This window comes from Lathamus discolor, chromosome 3 (assembly GCF_037157495.1).
Source record: "Lathamus discolor isolate bLatDis1 chromosome 3, bLatDis1.hap1, whole genome shotgun sequence".
NCBI lineage: Eukaryota > Metazoa > Chordata > Aves > Psittaciformes > Psittacidae > Lathamus > Lathamus discolor.
Genome location: NC_088886.1, coordinates 81,231,194 through 81,249,309, shown reverse-complemented (window position 1 = coordinate 81,249,309; position 18,116 = coordinate 81,231,194). Strand labels below are relative to the sequence as shown.

General features: G+C 43.2%; 2 protein-coding genes across 4 annotated transcripts in view; one reads left to right on the top strand and one right to left on the bottom strand.

The window, feature by feature from the left end:
* TRAK2 (trafficking kinesin protein 2) overlaps window positions 1-7,100 on the top strand; it is a 29,110-nt gene extending 22,010 nt beyond the window's left edge. For all 3 annotated transcript variants that reach the window (XM_065670053.1, XM_065670055.1, XM_065670054.1), the window contains 5 exons: window positions 511-714; window positions 851-1,149; window positions 2,011-2,283; window positions 2,499-2,598; window positions 3,091-7,100. In XM_065670053.1, the coding sequence (XP_065526125.1) occupies window positions 511-714; window positions 851-1,149; window positions 2,011-2,283; window positions 2,499-2,598; window positions 3,091-3,769 (1,555 nt within the window). In that variant the 3' untranslated portion in view covers window positions 3,770-7,100. The remainder of the gene's footprint in view (window positions 1-510; window positions 715-850; window positions 1,150-2,010; window positions 2,284-2,498; window positions 2,599-3,090) is intronic.
* Window positions 7,101-10,465: 3,365 nt separating this feature from the next.
* Window positions 10,466-15,898, bottom strand: LOC136009791 (caspase-8-like). The gene is made up of 8 exons (XM_065670056.1): window positions 15,518-15,898; window positions 14,884-14,989; window positions 13,837-13,972; window positions 13,697-13,753; window positions 13,304-13,371; window positions 12,654-12,789; window positions 11,274-11,775; window positions 10,466-10,979 (listed from the first exon to the last, which is right to left on the bottom strand). Exons 1-8 carry the CDS (start codon window positions 15,823-15,825, stop codon window positions 10,844-10,846), a joined length of 1,449 nt encoding a protein of 482 aa, XP_065526128.1. The 5' UTR covers window positions 15,826-15,898; the 3' UTR covers window positions 10,466-10,843.
* Between the last annotated feature and the right edge of the window lie 2,218 nt (window positions 15,899-18,116).

The window sequence follows — 18,116 nt, the reverse complement described above, 5'->3', positions numbered from 1 at the left end:
TGTTCTTATTTGATTCTATGAGGAAGTTGGGAATTTGCTGAAAGGATGTTTTTTTCATTCTTTAATTTGTGAGATTTTTGATGCAAATTCTCTGAGGCACAGTGCTAGTTTTATCCTTTTTAATACTTTTAGAAAAACTTTCAGGTAAATGAAATTATAGGTGAAAGAGTGAGAACAATTTCCAAAGCCCTGAAAACCTCTTACTTCTGAGCAAGAAGTAATAAATTATATATATGCTTCTGACAGAATGTAGAAATTAAAATCTGTGCTCAAGTGGTTATCTATAGAGGTCCAGGTCTTTCAGGTCAGACTAAGTGGTAATTCTGATATTTAATAGAATAATGGTACTGAAAACATGAATGTCTTAGTCAATCCTGTTTTTCTGGGCTTAAATCTTTTTAGTCAGGTCTCTGTAGACTTAGAAACTCTGGTTTTCAGAGCTTTTTCTTTATTTATATCTTTAAAAAAATTAATATGAAAACCACATTTGTTTGCTTGTCTTTTCTGCAGGGATCAACAGAAACGAGTATTTGACACTGTCAGGGTTGCTAATGTCACTCGTGGCCGTTCCTCTTCCTTTCCTGCCCCATTGCCAATCCCTGGATCTAATAGGTCAAGTGCTGTTATGACAGCAAAGCCCTTTCAGTCTGGCGTACACCACTTGGAGAGCCATGCACGGGTGACCCAGAGGAGCAGCTCTGAGAAGAATTTGAAGTAGGAAACACAGCCCATTATCTTCTTTCTAAACTAACCGATTCAAAACTAAATCCAGAGTGGAACTTTGCTGTGCAGGAGAGAAATAGTTAATTTAATGGTCTTAATATCTATTATTATTTGACGTTTCTCACAGAGACACTCGTAATCCTGGCCAGCCGGGAATCCCTGGAGACAGTGACTTAGTCACAGCTCTGCACAGGCTCTCCCTCCGTCGTCAGAACTATCTGAGTGAAAAGCAGTTCTTTGAGGAGCAATGGGAGCGAAAAATGCATTTGCTGGCTGATCAGAAAGAAGGGACTAGTGGCTGTAGCACACCCACAGAAAGCTGTTTTTCCTTGGGCACAAACTCAGAAGTCACTGATCTCTCTGCCAGCTCCAATAACCTGTGTGTTCTCCTACCAGAAAAACTGCAAATTGTCAAACCCATTGAAGGTAAGATGATGGTTTTCCTTCTCTCATCAGCAGACAAGGATTTTATATTATTTTGCCAACTAAGTCATTGGTGTGTGTATAGCTAGGTATGATATGCAGTAAGAGGAAGTAGTAGTATATGGTAGGCTACTTGCCAACTAGCTCATCATATCACTTTCTACTTGGCTTTTTTACATGGTGCTAAATGTTGGGCTTTTTCTTGGCACTGCCGTCCAAGTGTGTCATGTGTACCACAGTGTTGACACCAGTTTGCTGGAGCTGTTCTGATCATGAATTCGCTTGGAGCGCTGTGTGCCGTTCTGATATCCTCAATAGAAGGACATGGAGCTGTTGGAGCAAGTCCACAAGAGGGGCCACAAGGATGATCAGGGGGCTGGAGCACCTCCTGTATGAATTGACAAGCTGAGAAAGTTGGGGCTGTTCAGCGTGGAGAAGAGATGACTCTGTGGAGACCTCAGAGCAGCCTTCCAGTATCTGAAGGGGGCCTACAAGGATGCTGGAGAGGGTCTCTTCGTCAGGGACTGTAGTGACAGGACAAGGGGTAACGGGTTTAAACTTAACAAGGGAAGTTCAGGTTAGATATAAGGAAGAAGTTCTTTACTGTGAGAGTGGTGAGGCACTGGAATGGGTTGCCCAGGGAAGTTGTGAATGCTCCATCCCTGGCAGTGTTCAAGGCCAGGTTGGACAGAGCCTTGAGCAACATGGTGTAGTGTGAGGTGTCCCTGCCCTTGGCAAGGGGTTGGAACTTGATGATCTTAAGGTCCTTTCCAACCCTAACTATTCTATGATTCTGTGAATTCTTGTAACTCAATACAGTAGTGGGTAATGGCTCTCTGAGACTTTTCTCTTTTGCCTCACCAGGATCTCAGACCCTTTTTCATTGGCAGCAGCTTGCTCGACCCAACCTAGGCACCATTCTTGACCCAAGACCAGGTGTTGTTACAAAAGGTTTTACCCCTTTGTCTGATGATGCTGTGCACCACATCTCTGACTTGGAGGAAGATGATGAGGAAGGAGGAGGTATAACATTTCAAGTGCAGCAGTCTGTCCCAGAGGAAAAGAAATGTACAGTGGCAAAGCCAGTGGCAGGGATTTTCCTCCCACCTATTACTTCAGCAGCAGCACCACTCACTGGTAAGAAGCATGGTTAGTGTGTCTTCCTCTTTTTATTTTGTAGTGTTTTCTTCTCAATGGAAAGCATTTGACCTTGTGACAGTGCTGTCTTTGCTGTCTTTGTTCTTTATTAAACAAAAAAAATAGCAGTGATGATAACATTATCTTAAACTTTGCTTTGATTCGTTCCTATCTGTATTTTTACCCTCAATGAATGTAAATTCTCCACATTGCAGCCTCAAATCCAGGGAAGTGTTTGTCTTCCACAAATTCTACATTTACCTTTACTACCTGCAGGATCCTTCACCCATCTGATGTCACTCAAGTTACTCCCAGGTATGATGACTGCTGCTATCCTCAATGTCACTGCATAGGCTTAAACAATTGTTTCTGGCTTTTGATATGTGGACGGGTTTTAAAAGATACCAAGGCAGCTAGGCAACATAGCGGATGTTACTCATACAGGTAGTTGTAATAAAAATGAGAAGCTTGAAATTGAATCCTTTCCAATTCTGTCTTTTTTTTTCTTTTTTTAAACTAAGTTATTACTGGACATCTCTGTTGGTACTTTGTCTAATACAGTATATTACCTTTTGACCACAGCAAGTAAATTCATTGGTACTTAGACCAAAACCTCTTTGTCAGCCTATCTTCTAAGTATTTTGCAGAACAATAATACGGAATCTACTAAAACTGAAACTGTCACAGTTAACAGCAGTAGTTTAGTTTTTCTCAAGCCTTCTGTATACTAAAAGGCAAACACAGACCAGAGCAGGTATAAAGGTGTCTAATGTGCATCTTCTCTGTTTCATTCTTATTTTATTTCAGCTCCGTGGTAACCCCATTTTCACTTGGAAGCAGTGGCAGCAGTATTGGAAACCCAGTAGTGAGCACTCCAACCATTTCTTACAGGCTTAGTATTGGAGAATTTCTCACCAACAGAAGAGACTCAACCACTACTTTCAGCAGCACAAGAAGTCTGGCTAAACTTCTGCAAGAACGAGGCATCTCTGCCAAGGTTTATGATAGCCCCATGTTAGAAAAATTGCCTTTGCTTCAGCCCCCTCGAACTCTCCCCATTCCTTCTACTCCACCAAATTCTCCCTTGTGTTCACCTTGTCCCTCCCCTCCACTGTTTGAGCCTCGGGTGCATCACTCAGAAAATTTCCTGGCTTCTCGACCAGCAGAAACATTCTTGCAAGAAATGTATGGCCTGAAGCCCTCCCGTAATGCTCCAGATGTAGGCCAGCAGAAGATGAACCTGGTAGACAGGCTGAAGAGGCTGGGTATTGCCAGGGTGATCAAGCCCCCTGAAACACAGGACTGCAGGAACAATCAGGAGCCAGAGGTTAGCTTGCGGAGGCAGGACTCAGCTGTGTTTTTAAATGCAGGTACTAACTTAATGGCAGGACTGAGAAGAAACCAGAGTCTTCCAGCCATGATTGGAGCATTGGGAGCTCCAGTTTGCACACAGTCATCAAAAATGGATATCCTAAAGGAGGACTGACTGGTCTGAAAAATTACTGACTTCTAGCATAGTAAATAATATATGAGGGAAAAACATCCAGTACAGGCATCATTAGATGTGTTACAGAAGAGTTGGGGAAGGCATGTGCATGTGAAAGATGTTGGAGAGAGAAGTGTTGGGGTTGAGGACTAAAAGAACATTGTTTGGGTTTGAGGAAGAAGGCTTCTGTGGAAAATAAGGAAGAAGAAACCAAAGCTTAGTTTTGAGGCCACCTTCAGCGTCTGTCTTAGCTTAAACAAATATAAAGACTACTGTAGACATTGTCAGTGTTCTGACTTTCTAAACTGTATGTGTAAGATCTGTCTTACAGGTGCTGTGCTATGTTTTTTTGTTTCCCCACCATATGGCCATAGTATTTTAGTCAGGTTGTATCATTTAAATGTAACTTTAAGATAGCAGTCGGTCTGACCAGCGTTATTGGTCCAAGTTCCTCTCTGTAGAAAACAAATACGAAAACTTGGGATTTTATTTCTTTTATTGTCTTTTCCATTTCAGAAGCTGTGCTCTTTCAAACTCTCCACTTGGAGAAGCCAGGAGGGAACCCATAGCTCTGTGTAAGAAAACGATACTTCTGTTTACAAACACAGAAACTGGTGGCCAGGATTTACATTTTGAAAGAGTGAAATTGTACTAGTGAGGTATTAACAGAAGTTGATTTCTTTCCAGAGCACACAGAGGAAGGTGCAATGAATAAGGACTAAGAAATAAGAAAGTATGTATTAGAATGAAACCTTCAAGCTAAGCGATCTTTCCAAAGTGTGCTGTGCATCTTTTTAAATGAGGGCATTTTTGCGTGCACACAAAAAATTCTCAGGCACATTTCAGTGTTGCAAAAGGATATAAAACCTTGGAGCTTGATTCAGGGCTTCTTTTATTTTACATAAGCAGAGAGCATTTACTGTAAGACAAGTGTTGGAAATTCAGTATCCTGACTCTTCTCTTGACAGGTAGACATTACATGTATTTGAGAGTTCTGCAGTAAACTTCATGCCTTTTTTGTTCACTTATTTCTGATGTTAGGCAGGATTTTGTTTAAAATATTTCATTCAAAGCAAAATGTACTATTTTAGATTTAGAAACAGGAAGATGAAGGCTAGCATTCTTTCTAATGAACATCGATTTTGTCTACATTGAAATCCTGTGTTTTGATGATAGAGAGTGGTTCTGAACCTGTTTCTGAGCAAAGCTGAGGCAGACCTTCCATGTCAAAGGAGAAGTCCATTTTGGAAATCTGATCTCTGAATTGTAACCAGTGAACTGTTACTGCCCTGCTGCTTTTTTGATTCCTTCCTGTCCAGGGTTCTGAATAATCTACAATAGATTTATAGTCTAACTTAAAGTTTCCATACAATTTAGGTAAAATGGTCAAAATTTACCTTGCTTGTTACAGTATGTGTGGGACATAGCTGGTACCTGTGTGAGGGTGTGGTGTGAAGCATCAGTATAATTACACTGATCTACATTTGCTGTAAGCCAGCCACATCCACCAAAACAGGCACCCTTGTTGTTGCAGGGCTGAGTGGAGTAGGGTGGAAAAGAAAGCTTCTTTACGAATTTCCTATAAACCAGGTTATGTGGCCTTTCTGCTTTCACAGTTCTATAGATCTTGTGATGACTCTTTTGATACAACAGCCTTTTTTTAAAAGGAAAAGGAGTAACCACTTCAAACTCGCACAGGAATTCTTAGCAAAAACTTGTCTGTCAGCAGCGCACAGAAATATTCAGGAACTCCTGGAGTTGCCTTTTGCTCTCTAAGCAAAATTTTACTCTTATAAAAGATGAATTTTATTTAAAATGCTATATACGGGTTAATTCTGTTTTTTAAATGAAATATATTTAATTTCTTCATGTAAGTATTTATGTTTGTATGTACTTAGCTATGCATGGGGTCTTGCCTGGGTAAAGGAGTTAAGAGCGAAAGGAGGCGGGGGAGGCAATTTTTCTCTCCCATGAACCATGACAAGTATGTCTGTGGTGTGTTTGTAACTCTAGGGAAACAACAGGAATGAGTTAACAAGATTAGATAGGGTGGTATCAACAGGGAGGTGTATTGTGTGTCAAAAGTATGTCCATTTTATGTGTGTATATTATAGGAGTATATGTAAGTTACAGAAAATATCTTGAAGGTATTATACTGTGTTTCTAACCAGCTTCATTAGATGGCTCTAGCCATTGGATCATTTTGTGTGTTATCAGCAGAAGTAGCAAACCAGCTAAATCAGAATTCCTTTGGCAGACCAGGTTTCATTTAACATTAACCTAAAAGCACAACAATTTAATGCATGTTTCTCTCTGGGACATTTCCATATTCCATAGCCAAACAATATCAACTGGTTCAGTTCAAACAATACTATGGAGTTGTCGAGAAGTATGTTTGTTTGCTATAGGATCATGTATCATCAGCTACGTTACACAAGGGAAGAAGAAAATGGAAGAATTTGTATACCATTGTGTTTGTGTGCTTATCCATTTGGTTGATGCTGCAGTGCAGTGCTGTTGAAATTCTGTCATGTGTTCATACCTTTGGATGGTCACGTGCATTTTGTACGTAGAGTCATGGTCTGGGTTGGAAGGGACCTTCAAAGGCTAATTCAACCACCCTGCAATGAGCAGGGGGACATCTTGCCTAGCTTGCACAAGCAGGGAAAATTGGTACTTCTTCCAAGTTTACTGCTTTGCACCACAACCTAGAATATAAACTTTTTTGAATAACATGAATGTTCCTGAGAACATAGTAAAAGTTGCTGTCATTCTAGGAACTGATTGCCTTCCGTTGCTTCCCCTACGAGAGGAGACAAAATTGCATGACTAAGATAGCTGATACTCTGCACAAGTGTGATTTCGTTCAGTGGGAGGTAGAATTAGAAGGAATGGAGAACTGCATTTCTAAAGGGTCTGTTACCTTGCAGGTCTGAGACAAAAACAGATACTAGAAAGAAAGGAGTTACCTTTGTGAAAGTTTCAAGAGACAAAAGGAAATTCTTGTAGTATTTACCTTTATTCAGATTGGCTTAAACCAAGCACAAATTTAAAGCTTTCTAGTTTCACTGGTTTTGATAAATTCAGTGATGCCTGCATGCTCAGAGTACTTGTGGTCAAAGTTAAAAGTCTACCGGAGTCAAACAGCAGCAGAGAGGGAAGAATACTGGGTTTGAGCCTCATTTGGCTGTTACATGAAGGGATTACACACAATGTTTGAACAGCTCGAAAACTTCATGGTATTTTTTCCATCTACTTTTTGCACTTACTGTTGTTTCATAGTGGAATATAAATTTGGTAATAAACATGTATAACATGCCATTTTTCAGTATATTGGTCATCTTGTGTGGTTTGTTCTAGATGTTATCTTCTATACTGCAGTATTCTATAATAAACTTAAAACTAGGTCTTTTTTTGGGGGGGCTAAACATTAATGATTGTTGTACATGTGCTTAGTGAATTGGTATCTGCACAAGTGGTGGCTGTAAAAAGCTGAGAAATAGATGACAAGCTTGATCAGGCTGTTCTGGGCTGTTTGCTGTTGTTTGTACCTAAGCAGTTACAGGTGACAGATGTGCAGTGCAAGCTGTGGTCTGTGCAGTAAAGGTGTGATTCATAAAGCTAGAACAGAACACTTAGAGAGTACCTTCTGCTGCAGTTTGAAAAGCCTGTTACTTGAGAATGAATAACTTCACAAATGAAGAATAGCTCATCAGACTCTAGGCAGAGTATTTTGAATGTGAGCCTTTAATGAACGTATTCATGTTTGCTGGTACTTTGGGGTTTTGTGTGGGTGGGTGGTGTTTTGAGGGTTTTTTTCTCCTGTTATTTTACAGCAGATAATACGTTCCTTTGGTATTATAGATAACACTAATGTTGTTTTTCCATCTGAATAGCTGATGTCAGCCATCTATGTTTGTAATAAAATGGGGGTAGAGATTGAAGCCAGCCTACTTACCCTTGAAGATTACTCACTCTGTGTAGGTCTCATTGAAGTTCTCTTGGCACAGAGGTGCCAAGTTCTTGCCAGTCATGTCAGCCTGAGGCTGTGCCTACCACCTGCAAGCACAAGCCCCTGCGCTCCCATTTCAGGCTGGAAGGTTGTGATCATTTTCCCCAAAACACTCAGTTTCTTCAGTGGTACAGAATGGGAACAACATTGATTTACAGTTAACAGGTTATTTGAATTAGTGGTTGCTGTAGTCATCTATGTGCATGATATCTCAAAGAACCAAGAATCACTGTTAATTCCATGATAAATATCCTGTATTTACTTACTTGTCTGACATGAGAAGAGGAAGGTCCTGTGCTCTTGTCGGACTGAAGTAGACTTTTCAGTTGTGAAGCTTTTCTTAACTGAGGCTTATGAGTTGGACACTTTGAGGAAACATTCTCTTCCCACTGTTCTCTGTAATTGTCACATCTATAAATGGTCAGGCAGGATCAAGCTGCGAGCTGGAACACCCATCCAGAGCTGGGTTGCAAGAGATGTTGACCAAGTTTCCCTCACTAGCAAATAGGCAACTTACTTATTTACACTGTTTCCTAGTATTCACTGTACTTATGCACATGAGAACTTAATGTGTTTACAGTTGTATTTGCATGTCCTCAGGACAAAGGCCTGTGTTACCAACTTGATCAACTGACGTTATGGAAGTGTGCCCCACAGTGGAGAAGCCTTATAGCCATGGGCAGCTACATGGCACCAGAGGAAGGTTCAATATTGGTAGATTTGGGATTTCTGGCTATGTGCTCTCTCTCATCAAAGCTGTTCATGGTGCATATGAAAAGAAAATTAACATCAGTGTCCAAGTTCCTGCTGAACTCGGGAGATTTCAGCTGTCCTGAAAAGCCTGAGCCTGAGGAGTACAGTTGGCTGTCACTCTGTAAGCATGTACACACTGTGTGAGAATGTAAAAGTTTGGAGTGGGCTTTTTTTCCTCACTTCTTGTCCAGCACTTTCTGTGTAGCAAAGAGAGTTGTAACCCCTTTGAAGATGCAGGAGAAGAGCTAGAACCACAAAAGCTCAGCTGTACCCGATAAAGGTGCAAAGAAGAGCTTCCTGAGAAAACAGGTTTATTAAGCCACCTAAGTCAATGGGACTTTAGCAATTCCAAAACATTCTGGAGTGATTCTGCACAAATGAGACTTGGAAGTGCCTTGAATTCCCTTCTGGTTTTCCTTTCAGTTGGTGACACTGCTAAAAGAAATACTTTTGACAGTCTCCCAGGAGTAAGGGCCTTTAAATAGCAATTTATACAAGTGAGAAGTGACTACAAATAAGGTCTTTTGTATGGGCTGTGGAGTCTCCCCTTGAAAAATAGCTGAAACACTTGCAGTTGAGCTCTCAGTGTCTAGATACCCCAAGAGAAGTTGTGCTTTTAGCAGAAATTTCCAATTTAATTGTAAAGATGGAAATCCCATGTACTGGTTTTAGCTGGAATAGTTGATTTTCTTCACAGTAGCTGGTGTGGTCTCAGAGTTGATAACACACAGATGTTTTCCTTATTGCTGAGCACTGCTTACACAGTCAAGGCCTTTTCTGCTTCTCACCCCACCAGTGAAGTAGGCTGGGGGTGCACAAGGAGTTGGGAGTGGACAAAGGTGGGACAGCTGACCAAAGGGCTATCGCATGCTGTATGATCTATTGCATTGATCTCAAAGGTCTTTTCCAACCTATGATTCTATGTCATGCTCAGCATATAAAGCTGGGGAGTAAAAACAAAGTGGGGGGACATTCAAAGTTCTAGGGTTTGTCTTCCCACGTAACCGTTACAGGTGATGGAAGCCTGGTGTCCTGGAGATGGCTGAACACCTGCCTGCCACTGGGAGGTGGTGAATGAATTCCTTGTTTTGCTTTGCTTGCATACGTGGGGCTTTTTAATTACCTATTTGTATTTGCTGTATCTTTTTCTTTGTGATACCTAGGGAAAAGTTGTCTATGTGAGCATGCTGTCAATCAGACACCTCTCAGTTCACAGTCTTTTGCCTCAAGCTTTGTCAACAATGCAGACCAAAGAAGGCCCAGCCTCTGCCTGTAAGGGAAAGGGAACTGTGAAAGTTTGGTACTTGTGCTCTGCCTGATTCCCAGCTGGATCCTCAGTGTGACAGGAAGGGAGCCCAGGACATATCTGCAGAACTGGAAGCTGCTGATGGACACAGGTGATGTGTAGGAGGTAAACTGCTGAATAGTGTGGAGAGAAGGGATCAAGGAAGAAAACCCACAGGAAAGCAGGTTACATTGATAATCCTGCCCAAGGAGTAATATGCTTGTTTGCTTAGGTTTTTCTCAATATTTAGGAAAAAAAAATGTTTTCTTTCACTTGGATTGCACATTTCTGATCCTATCCAAGGAACAGACAAATTTCTGTACATGAGCTGTCCTTGCTTCTGCACAACTCTCAATGGTTTCACAATGAATCCCTAGAAGAGTATCATTAACAGTCTTGGAAAATTAGTCCTAGAATTTGGAGGCAGAGATTTACCTGTTCCTGCAAGTGCTTGCTGCATCTGCCACTTCCTAAGGTTCTAATCAGTCTCATAGTCTATAATCTCTCTGCCCTTATTTCTGCAGGTCACGGCCACATCCTGCTGAGGATGCTGGAGGACAAGTGCATAAATTTTCCTTGAGCTGTACCAAGCCACCAGAAATGAATGATTTTAAGTTGTGAGAAAAAGTAACAAAACACGCTGATGTAACTTGATAATATCCTATAAAATTTCCAGTGTTCTCCCCTTTATTTTGCAAAAGTCAGGCATACAAAATACAAAGCTTCGTAACAGTTTTTTTTGAAATCTGCATTGGAAAGATACCTTACTAAAGCTACAGTAATGTGGTACAGCTGAAAAAGGAACTGAGCTAGTGACCCCCAACTTGGAGCCTAGCTCTGAGAGGTTCAAGTATAAAGTGTGATACATAATAATAAAAACTTCTTAAGGCTGTACTTTGAATAAAAACATTGGCTCTTGTGGTAAGAGCTGACACTGGTGATCTGATGTTTTTACCAAATTCTTGGCTGGTAACAGCCAATTCCAGGATGCTTCCGCTCCCTCTGCCGTGCAATTCCCTCCCATTCAGTTGACAGGAAAAATGAGCCTTTTTCTCAATGTGAAAGTGGGTTGTGGCATCTGCTTCCTTGAATTTGGCTGGCACGTCTTTTTGCTCACCTCCTGATTCACTGCTGTCAGGATAGTGAGAATATCTTCGCCTCTGCAAGAACAGAAGTATGTTTTGTAGTAGGAGGCAGTTAACATCAGAAAAATTACCACATTCTCATTTTAATCGATCTACACAAGTGCTAATGGCTCCTGTTCTAAACAGGCTTCAAAGCAGCTAGCAAAGCTGCTTTGAACTATCTGCATGGTGTTGCTCTGTCCTACGTTACTGTTTTTACTTTGAGCAGAGTGTTCCCACTGCATAATCATCTCCCCCTGCATCCAAATCAACTCCTGTCATTCATAAGGAAAATCCAGGTGTTGTGCAAAAGTCTATGGAAACACTTACCGAGGACAGCTGTGCTCCAAGTGGTGGCACAATGCCTGGATGTACCAGGTCCCGTGGTATGGGCTTCTGTAGGAAACGTAATCTTGCAGGGTAGCCATGCCCAAGAGGAAGTCTGCCTCTGTGGGGATGCACTCGAGCTGAAATCTTGCATCTGTTTCTACAGAATCATCTGGCTCTTTAGAATCTGTTTCTATGTTCACACCTTCCTGGCAAGCATCACCTTGGCAGGCCTGAACAAAAAAGACTTTTGGTTTTCCAGCAAGCGAGCAGCAATTCTGCCCAGTGAAGGAAGTGGTTAGTTCCCGGATAGGTACTTCCTGCCCATCAACACCATATATCATGCCTTTTTTCCCATGAGACAGGATACAGCAAACGAAACAGTCTTTGTCCTTGTGGTCTTTGCAGCGGTAGATGTTCACAGTCTTACGGATTTCTTCTGCAGTGAGATCTCTATATTCTGCTATTGTAAAATGAAGTTTGCTAAAGACTCTCTTCAGAGCCCCTGTAAAGTGAACAGAAAGGGAATTGGAGCCATTTCGTTATATGAAAGTTGGACTCTGGGATTGCAAATTGCATTTCTAGAGATAAACCTTTTCTTGAAATCCTGCGACACCACTATTCAGGTAGCTGCACTCCTGCTCTGAAAATAATCTAGTAATCTACTAATCACACTTCTAGTGCCTTCCCCCAACTCTCATTAAAAGGCTTCTTCCCAATCTTGCCTCTTACTGTCTGAAAAGTTCTATATGAACTATTAAACAAGCTGTATGTCTTTCCCCCACCCATGTTACAGCTAGTCCCTTCTCTCAAGAGGAGAAACTTTGCACTCTGAATCTTGAATTAACCCGCAGTTTCAACCAGTTCCTTGATGGCTTTTCTCTCCTGCCACGGTTAGTGCAAATACATTCATCTCTTAGCCCTAGGACCTGCAACGAGCTATGCTGCAGCAGGACAGCCTACTACAATCAAGGCCCCTGAACAGCAAGGTAAAAGTCACTAAATTCCAACATCCTCCTTCTTTGACCACTAACCCCCAGTTCTGGTTCAGCAGCCAAACTGTTTGTGATTCTATGAATTTTAGAGGTAGTACGCGTAAGGCTGATCCAAAGGTAGACTAGCTTGTAAAGTCCAGCCTGAGGTTGCTGCTTAAGACTGCAATAAACTCAGTACAACTGCAAAATGCTAGTGAATTTTTCTGAGTCAGTCAGTAAAAGCTTGACAAATTGATTAAGTTTTGTCAGCACAGGCAACAGAGCTGACTCAGCCTCTACAACAAAAGTATCCTAGGATAAAGACTGAAATTCAGACCTTTAATACCGAAAAAGAAATGAGGTTCCTATTTTTGAAGATATGCAGACTTATATTTAATGTTCACTATACCTGCGTCAACGTCTGTCCCAGTCCGATCATTCATGTCTTTCAGTTCTGGTGCTCTTTCCCTGGCTTTTGCAAAACTGTGATTATTCAGGATGAGGCACACTCCCCGGGGTCGGCTGGTCATTTTGTAAGCTTGAACCTGTTGAAAAGAATGCCCAGTAGTGAAAACCACTGCAGTCTCCTCCAGGTACTTTTCTGCCCTTGCTGATGGCACAGCGGGGTAAAGAGAAAGCCAGCTGGCTCTTTCTGTAGGTAGGCCTCCCTATACAGCTTTGCTCCCAGGATCTGTCAGTGCACTGCCCCACTGCCTTTGTGAGTTTCTGCACAGCATGACAGCACCCCTCAGCCCCACAATCATGCTCAGCCCACATGGGTGCTGCACTCACCCACTTTTCCATGCTCAGCCATCTGCCAGCTATGTATTTCCTGGTATAATGAACTCAGCCTGTCCTACTGTCCTTGTGAATGTTTCTCAAGTTTTAACACTGCAGCAGCCACTGCCTGCGACTCAGCTTCACAATAAAGGCTGTTACAGAGTGGTGTGTTTTTCTAGACAGTGCTTTTAACAGCTGGGCTAATAATAACTGCTCACCTCCTAGAGGGACCATCACTTCTAAGACAAAATTATGTTTCCAACAAACCAACTGGCTTACCTGGGAAGATTCATTCTGTTTGTCGGGAGAATCAGGTGCCACAGATGACGCCAGGTATCTGGCATGGGCTGAACACAGACAAAAAAGTTTTAAGTACAAAATGTAGGGCTAGAGGTAGAAGAGAAGCTCTGTTCCTATTCTCTGTCCTCCCAAGTACCTCCCAGGGTAAAAGTTTTCTCTGAAAACTGAATTGTGTTTGAACAAGTATTCTTGTTAGCTATAAACCACTAGACTATCAATTAAAAGGGAGTAAAATGTATTGTGGTCAGTTAATAAGTGGATGCTCATCAGGTTTTAGAGAGAGAAGGCACCTGTGTAAAGAAGATGCCAGTGTAGTCCAAAAGCTGAAGAGCAAAAAATGTAAACATGAAATTTTCTGAGAGTTTCAGTTACCTTCAGTGCCTCCCATGCTGCCCCTCTGTGCCTCTGTGACAATCATCTCTTCTTCACCTGAAAAGCATTCATTATTAGTCCTGTGTGATACCCATGAGTCACTGCAAGAATAACTATGGGAAAGAGGCCTTTTGTTTTACCAAATTTTAATTCATACTCTTCAATTGTCTTCAACAGGCTGATGTCAATTTCTGCACAGAGACTCTTCAGGACACTTAGGTTGTCTTCTCCCAAAATCCCCTTCTTCTCCATCTCAGTGAAAACGTCAAGCATTGTCTGGGTAATCAGAAAAGCAGTTCGCTCTTAGGGCACATCCATCCTGCACTGTGAGGGAAGTGGCAGCATGTGCGTGTGCACCTAAGCTTTAATGTACTGCAGCAACCATCTTGAGCAATGGCAAAAGTGGTGTAGAGTATGGTGTAGAGATTGCTCTGAAGAAAAAGGGGACCCAAGGGACAGGAGCTCTTGCCAAACAGTGAGTGGCAGAGCACAGTGGTCACCCAAGGATCTACCAGAACAGCTATCACTAGATAGTTACAATCTCTCCTCTAAGAAAAGAGGGAAAATGCTACAAGAGTTTCATTAGACAGAACAAAAGACCCGTGAGTCAGAAGTGCAGACTGAGATAGTATAAGAGCAGCTGACTGCCCACAAGGCTGCTTGTAAACTCCAAGCTTTCGGGCCTTAGCCTTGGTAAGGATCTGTTATTTAGATCTGTATTTTCTGAATTTGGAAACAAAAAGAATAAAAGCACAAAGTAACAGCCACAGTGACTGATTTTCTGTGTCTGAGAATGGCTTAAAAAGCAGCCAGAAGAAAATCAGTTGGGCAAGATGAGCGAAGATGCTCGTCTTCCACTGATCAAAGCCACTGAATCCCCTCAAGCCCTTTGTGGTGCTTGGACGTGAAGGCTGCTGTGCCTGGCACAGTGCTTGCCCATGCTCTCCAGGCCTTGACACTGCTGCAAAAGCTACACAGAACACTAGCACAGGCAAGTCCCATATGCACCAGAGAGCCAATAATCCCTTTCCAGGTGCACCCTTCTCTTACGGTGTTTTCATCATAAGAGAGACACCACAAGAAAAGTGATGCTCATTCCCCTCACAGCAACCCAAATCCATCTATGGATTATAACACTGATTTTATATAGAGGGAGCAGGAAGGAGAGAGTGTTAAAGGATTCTTACAGCCTTAGGGATTAGCCTGCATTTTGGTAGTTCTTGCCCCAGAAGAAACTTGAAAGACTTCAGCTCATGTTCGGTGATGTCTTCTGACAGTTGAAAGAGCAGGTATCTAGGAAGAGAAGCGGAGGACACAGTTTCATCCTGTTCCTAAGATTGACCCTTAGCACAATTTAACTCCGTGCTATCCAACCCCTTTAACCTTTCACTTCTGTCTTCCTCCCAAACACAGACGTCTCTCTCTTAAAATGGGGGACGTGGCTCCCGGGACAGCCTGAAACCAAACCATTTTCACCTGCAGTTATAAAGATCTCAGTTTTCCTAATATCAAAACCACGCTGAAACGTTCTGGAGTCGCGACCAGACTCGCACCCAGCCAGGGGTGCCCCCGCGCAGGGAAGGAGGCCTCTGGGGCTGTTCAGTATTTCAGAAAGGTGCAGCTTTAGTTTTCCGCCTTTTACGGGGCAGAAACGTCAACTTTCCGCACGGCTTGTACCTGCTTTCCCCTGGAAGATGCGTGCTTGTTTCCGAACCTCAGCCTGGCGTTCGTGCCGGCACGCCGACCGCACCGCAGGGCAGCCGGTCCCAGAGGGCGCTGCCAAGGGAAGCTCAGCCCGGCGCCGGGCCACCGCTCACTCACCTGTAGGGTGACACTTTTGCCCGGCCTGGGATCTGGAGCTCCCTCTCCATCTCCTGTCGGCTGGTGCCCAGGCGGGATTCCAGGACGTCGATCCGACGGATCCGATAGAGCAGCTCCTTCAGGAAGAAAAGGTTCTCCTCCTCAATCATGCCTTTTTCCTGCAAAGCTTCGAAGAAGTCCTGTGCCTTCTGGATGGCTTCCAGCTTCCTCATGGGAATGTGTCCCCGGCTGAGGAACTTGAGAGCCGCCAGGTCGCCCTCGCCCAGCTCCTCGATGACCATCAGCAGCCGCCGCCTCGGCAACTCCATGGCGGCGCACGGCCCAGCCCGCCGCCAGGGGCGAGGCCTCTTCCGCTGCCCGCCGGGATGGGGCGGGCAGGAGGCGGTGCTCGGGCGCAGCGGTTCTTCTCCATTCGGAACGTCAAATAGCGAGAGCGGAACTCCCCGTAGCTTAGCTTGGAGGCTGCGCGCTGGCAGAGAGGCTTCTCCCGGGCGCGGGTTAGCCCCGCCTTCCCCCGCCGCTCACGCTTACGGAGCGCTGACTCTTCCGGGCTCCGTTCTCGGGAAAACCGAACCTCTCAAGCTCTCGCTTCGGCGCACGCTTTTCCTGCAAGCGCCTCTCCCTGGTCTAAAGGCGCAATTCATTGCCCTTTCAATAGCGGGGAGAAGCTTGTAACGCCACTGACCTGACTTACTTTACAGGAGCTAACATGCCCTGAAGACAAGTTAAAACAAGTTCTCCCTAGTCAATAGGCTGCAGGAGGTACAGATCCTTCTCCGTGCACTCATGTACCTGGGCAAATAAAGCCTAAACACAAAGCAGTTGCACAGATATAAAACTAATAATAAAAGGTCTAAGCCAAGCCCAGAAGACACATCCATAATGATGTTACACCTACCTAGAAATGTAATACAGTTGGCACCCACAAAGTCAACCAGATTGGAGACCTGGGGAATTCCTGTGGCTGTCAAAACCAGAACAGACACAGTAACAAGCAAAGGCACAGTTACAGAAAGGAAGCAAAATTAGTCACCGGGAATTCCCAAAGACCTAAACTGCATTTTTTAGCACATTGACCAGAAGCTGTTGCAGATTAAACATGCCATTCTCTGTTCACAACCTGATGTATCTCCAGTGAAAAGAGGCAGATCTGAATGACTTCCGTGAGGATGTGCCAGTCTTATTAGGGATCAGAATAAAAAGGGTAAACATCAAGGGCTAAACACCCAACAGCTAGCATAGCTTGATCTCCTAAATGGTGTGTATTGTCTTTCCACTTCTCCCTGGCCTTCAAGATTTCCTGCAGGAAATATTACAGACCACAGACATAGCCAATATTTCAACTAACCAAAGTTCCACAGTACCTGAATGTCACACCACTTTGAGAACTAAGAGTGAACCTTTATATAGACAGTGGGAAAACACATAGTTCCAGCAGCCCCTGTGATGGGAGAGGCCAGCAGTAACCTGAACACAGGCAGGCTCCTGACATACACCACTAAGCCATCCCAAGAGCAGCACGTTAACAACTCACCCTAAACACATTACCATGGAGAGAATTACCAACTTCCCATGCTAAGTGGGTGCGCATAGCTCTCTGGAAACTGATGTTAAACTGAACAAGTAGGTAGCAAGATACAAATGACTGGGCAGAGATTCATGCCACTGAAAACATTATTTCTGCTTCTGCACCCAACAGTCCTTCTGAAAAGTCTTCTAAGAATTTGCCTTTTCAAACAGCATCACTCTGATTTTGCCTGCTTTCAGCTTAAACCTGCAGGACTTCAACTCACCAACGTCACTTTCCTACCAATCTTCTGACTCTACTTTTTGGTGGCAGTGCTTCTGCTGGCTGAAAACAAAACACAGGATTAAGTGCCAGGATTGTTTTGCTGCAGCATTTGGTTTTCCAGCCAGGACTTGAAGGAAAGGGAGGACAGGCAAAGTAACTGTAGCTGAGAGCCTTCAGAGAGGAAAGGCGATGCCCATCACTGTTCTCCAAGTTGTGCTACAGAGGAAAGTCAGAAAACTGCAGATCCAACTTCCTTCTTAACTCTCAGTTCTGTGGGAGGGCCACAAATCCATGCAGGAACATATCAGCCACAGGTGTGAGTGAACCTACTTTTGCTGAAAACCATAAAAATGAAAATGTGTTTTCTCCTTTCTTGACCACTGCATGAGCTACATATAAATTCACAGTATGGTTACTTCCTGCAGTCCTTTAGAAGATTTCAGCAGGGTTTTATCTCCCTTCTAGTAGGTCTTCATCAGCAGGCAATAATGTTAGCTATGGAAGTGGCCTGATTTTAACAGGTAAAACAAACTCCCATGCCATCATGGTGAGCAGAGAGAGATGGGTAATAAGAATCATATTTGTATTGTGATTCAACTGTGTATTACAATTGCTAAATTATGCTTGTGTTAAGATTTCAGTATGCTGCTGGATCACTCTGCTAAATCAAAATCTCATGTAGCACCAAATAAGTAAATTTGACATCCAGTTCCTCCTCAAGTGGAATATCTGAAAGAACTTGGCCTGAGAGTATTGAACTCTTAAACAGAGAAATAGGAAAAAACAGAAATGCTGTAGATTCACAAC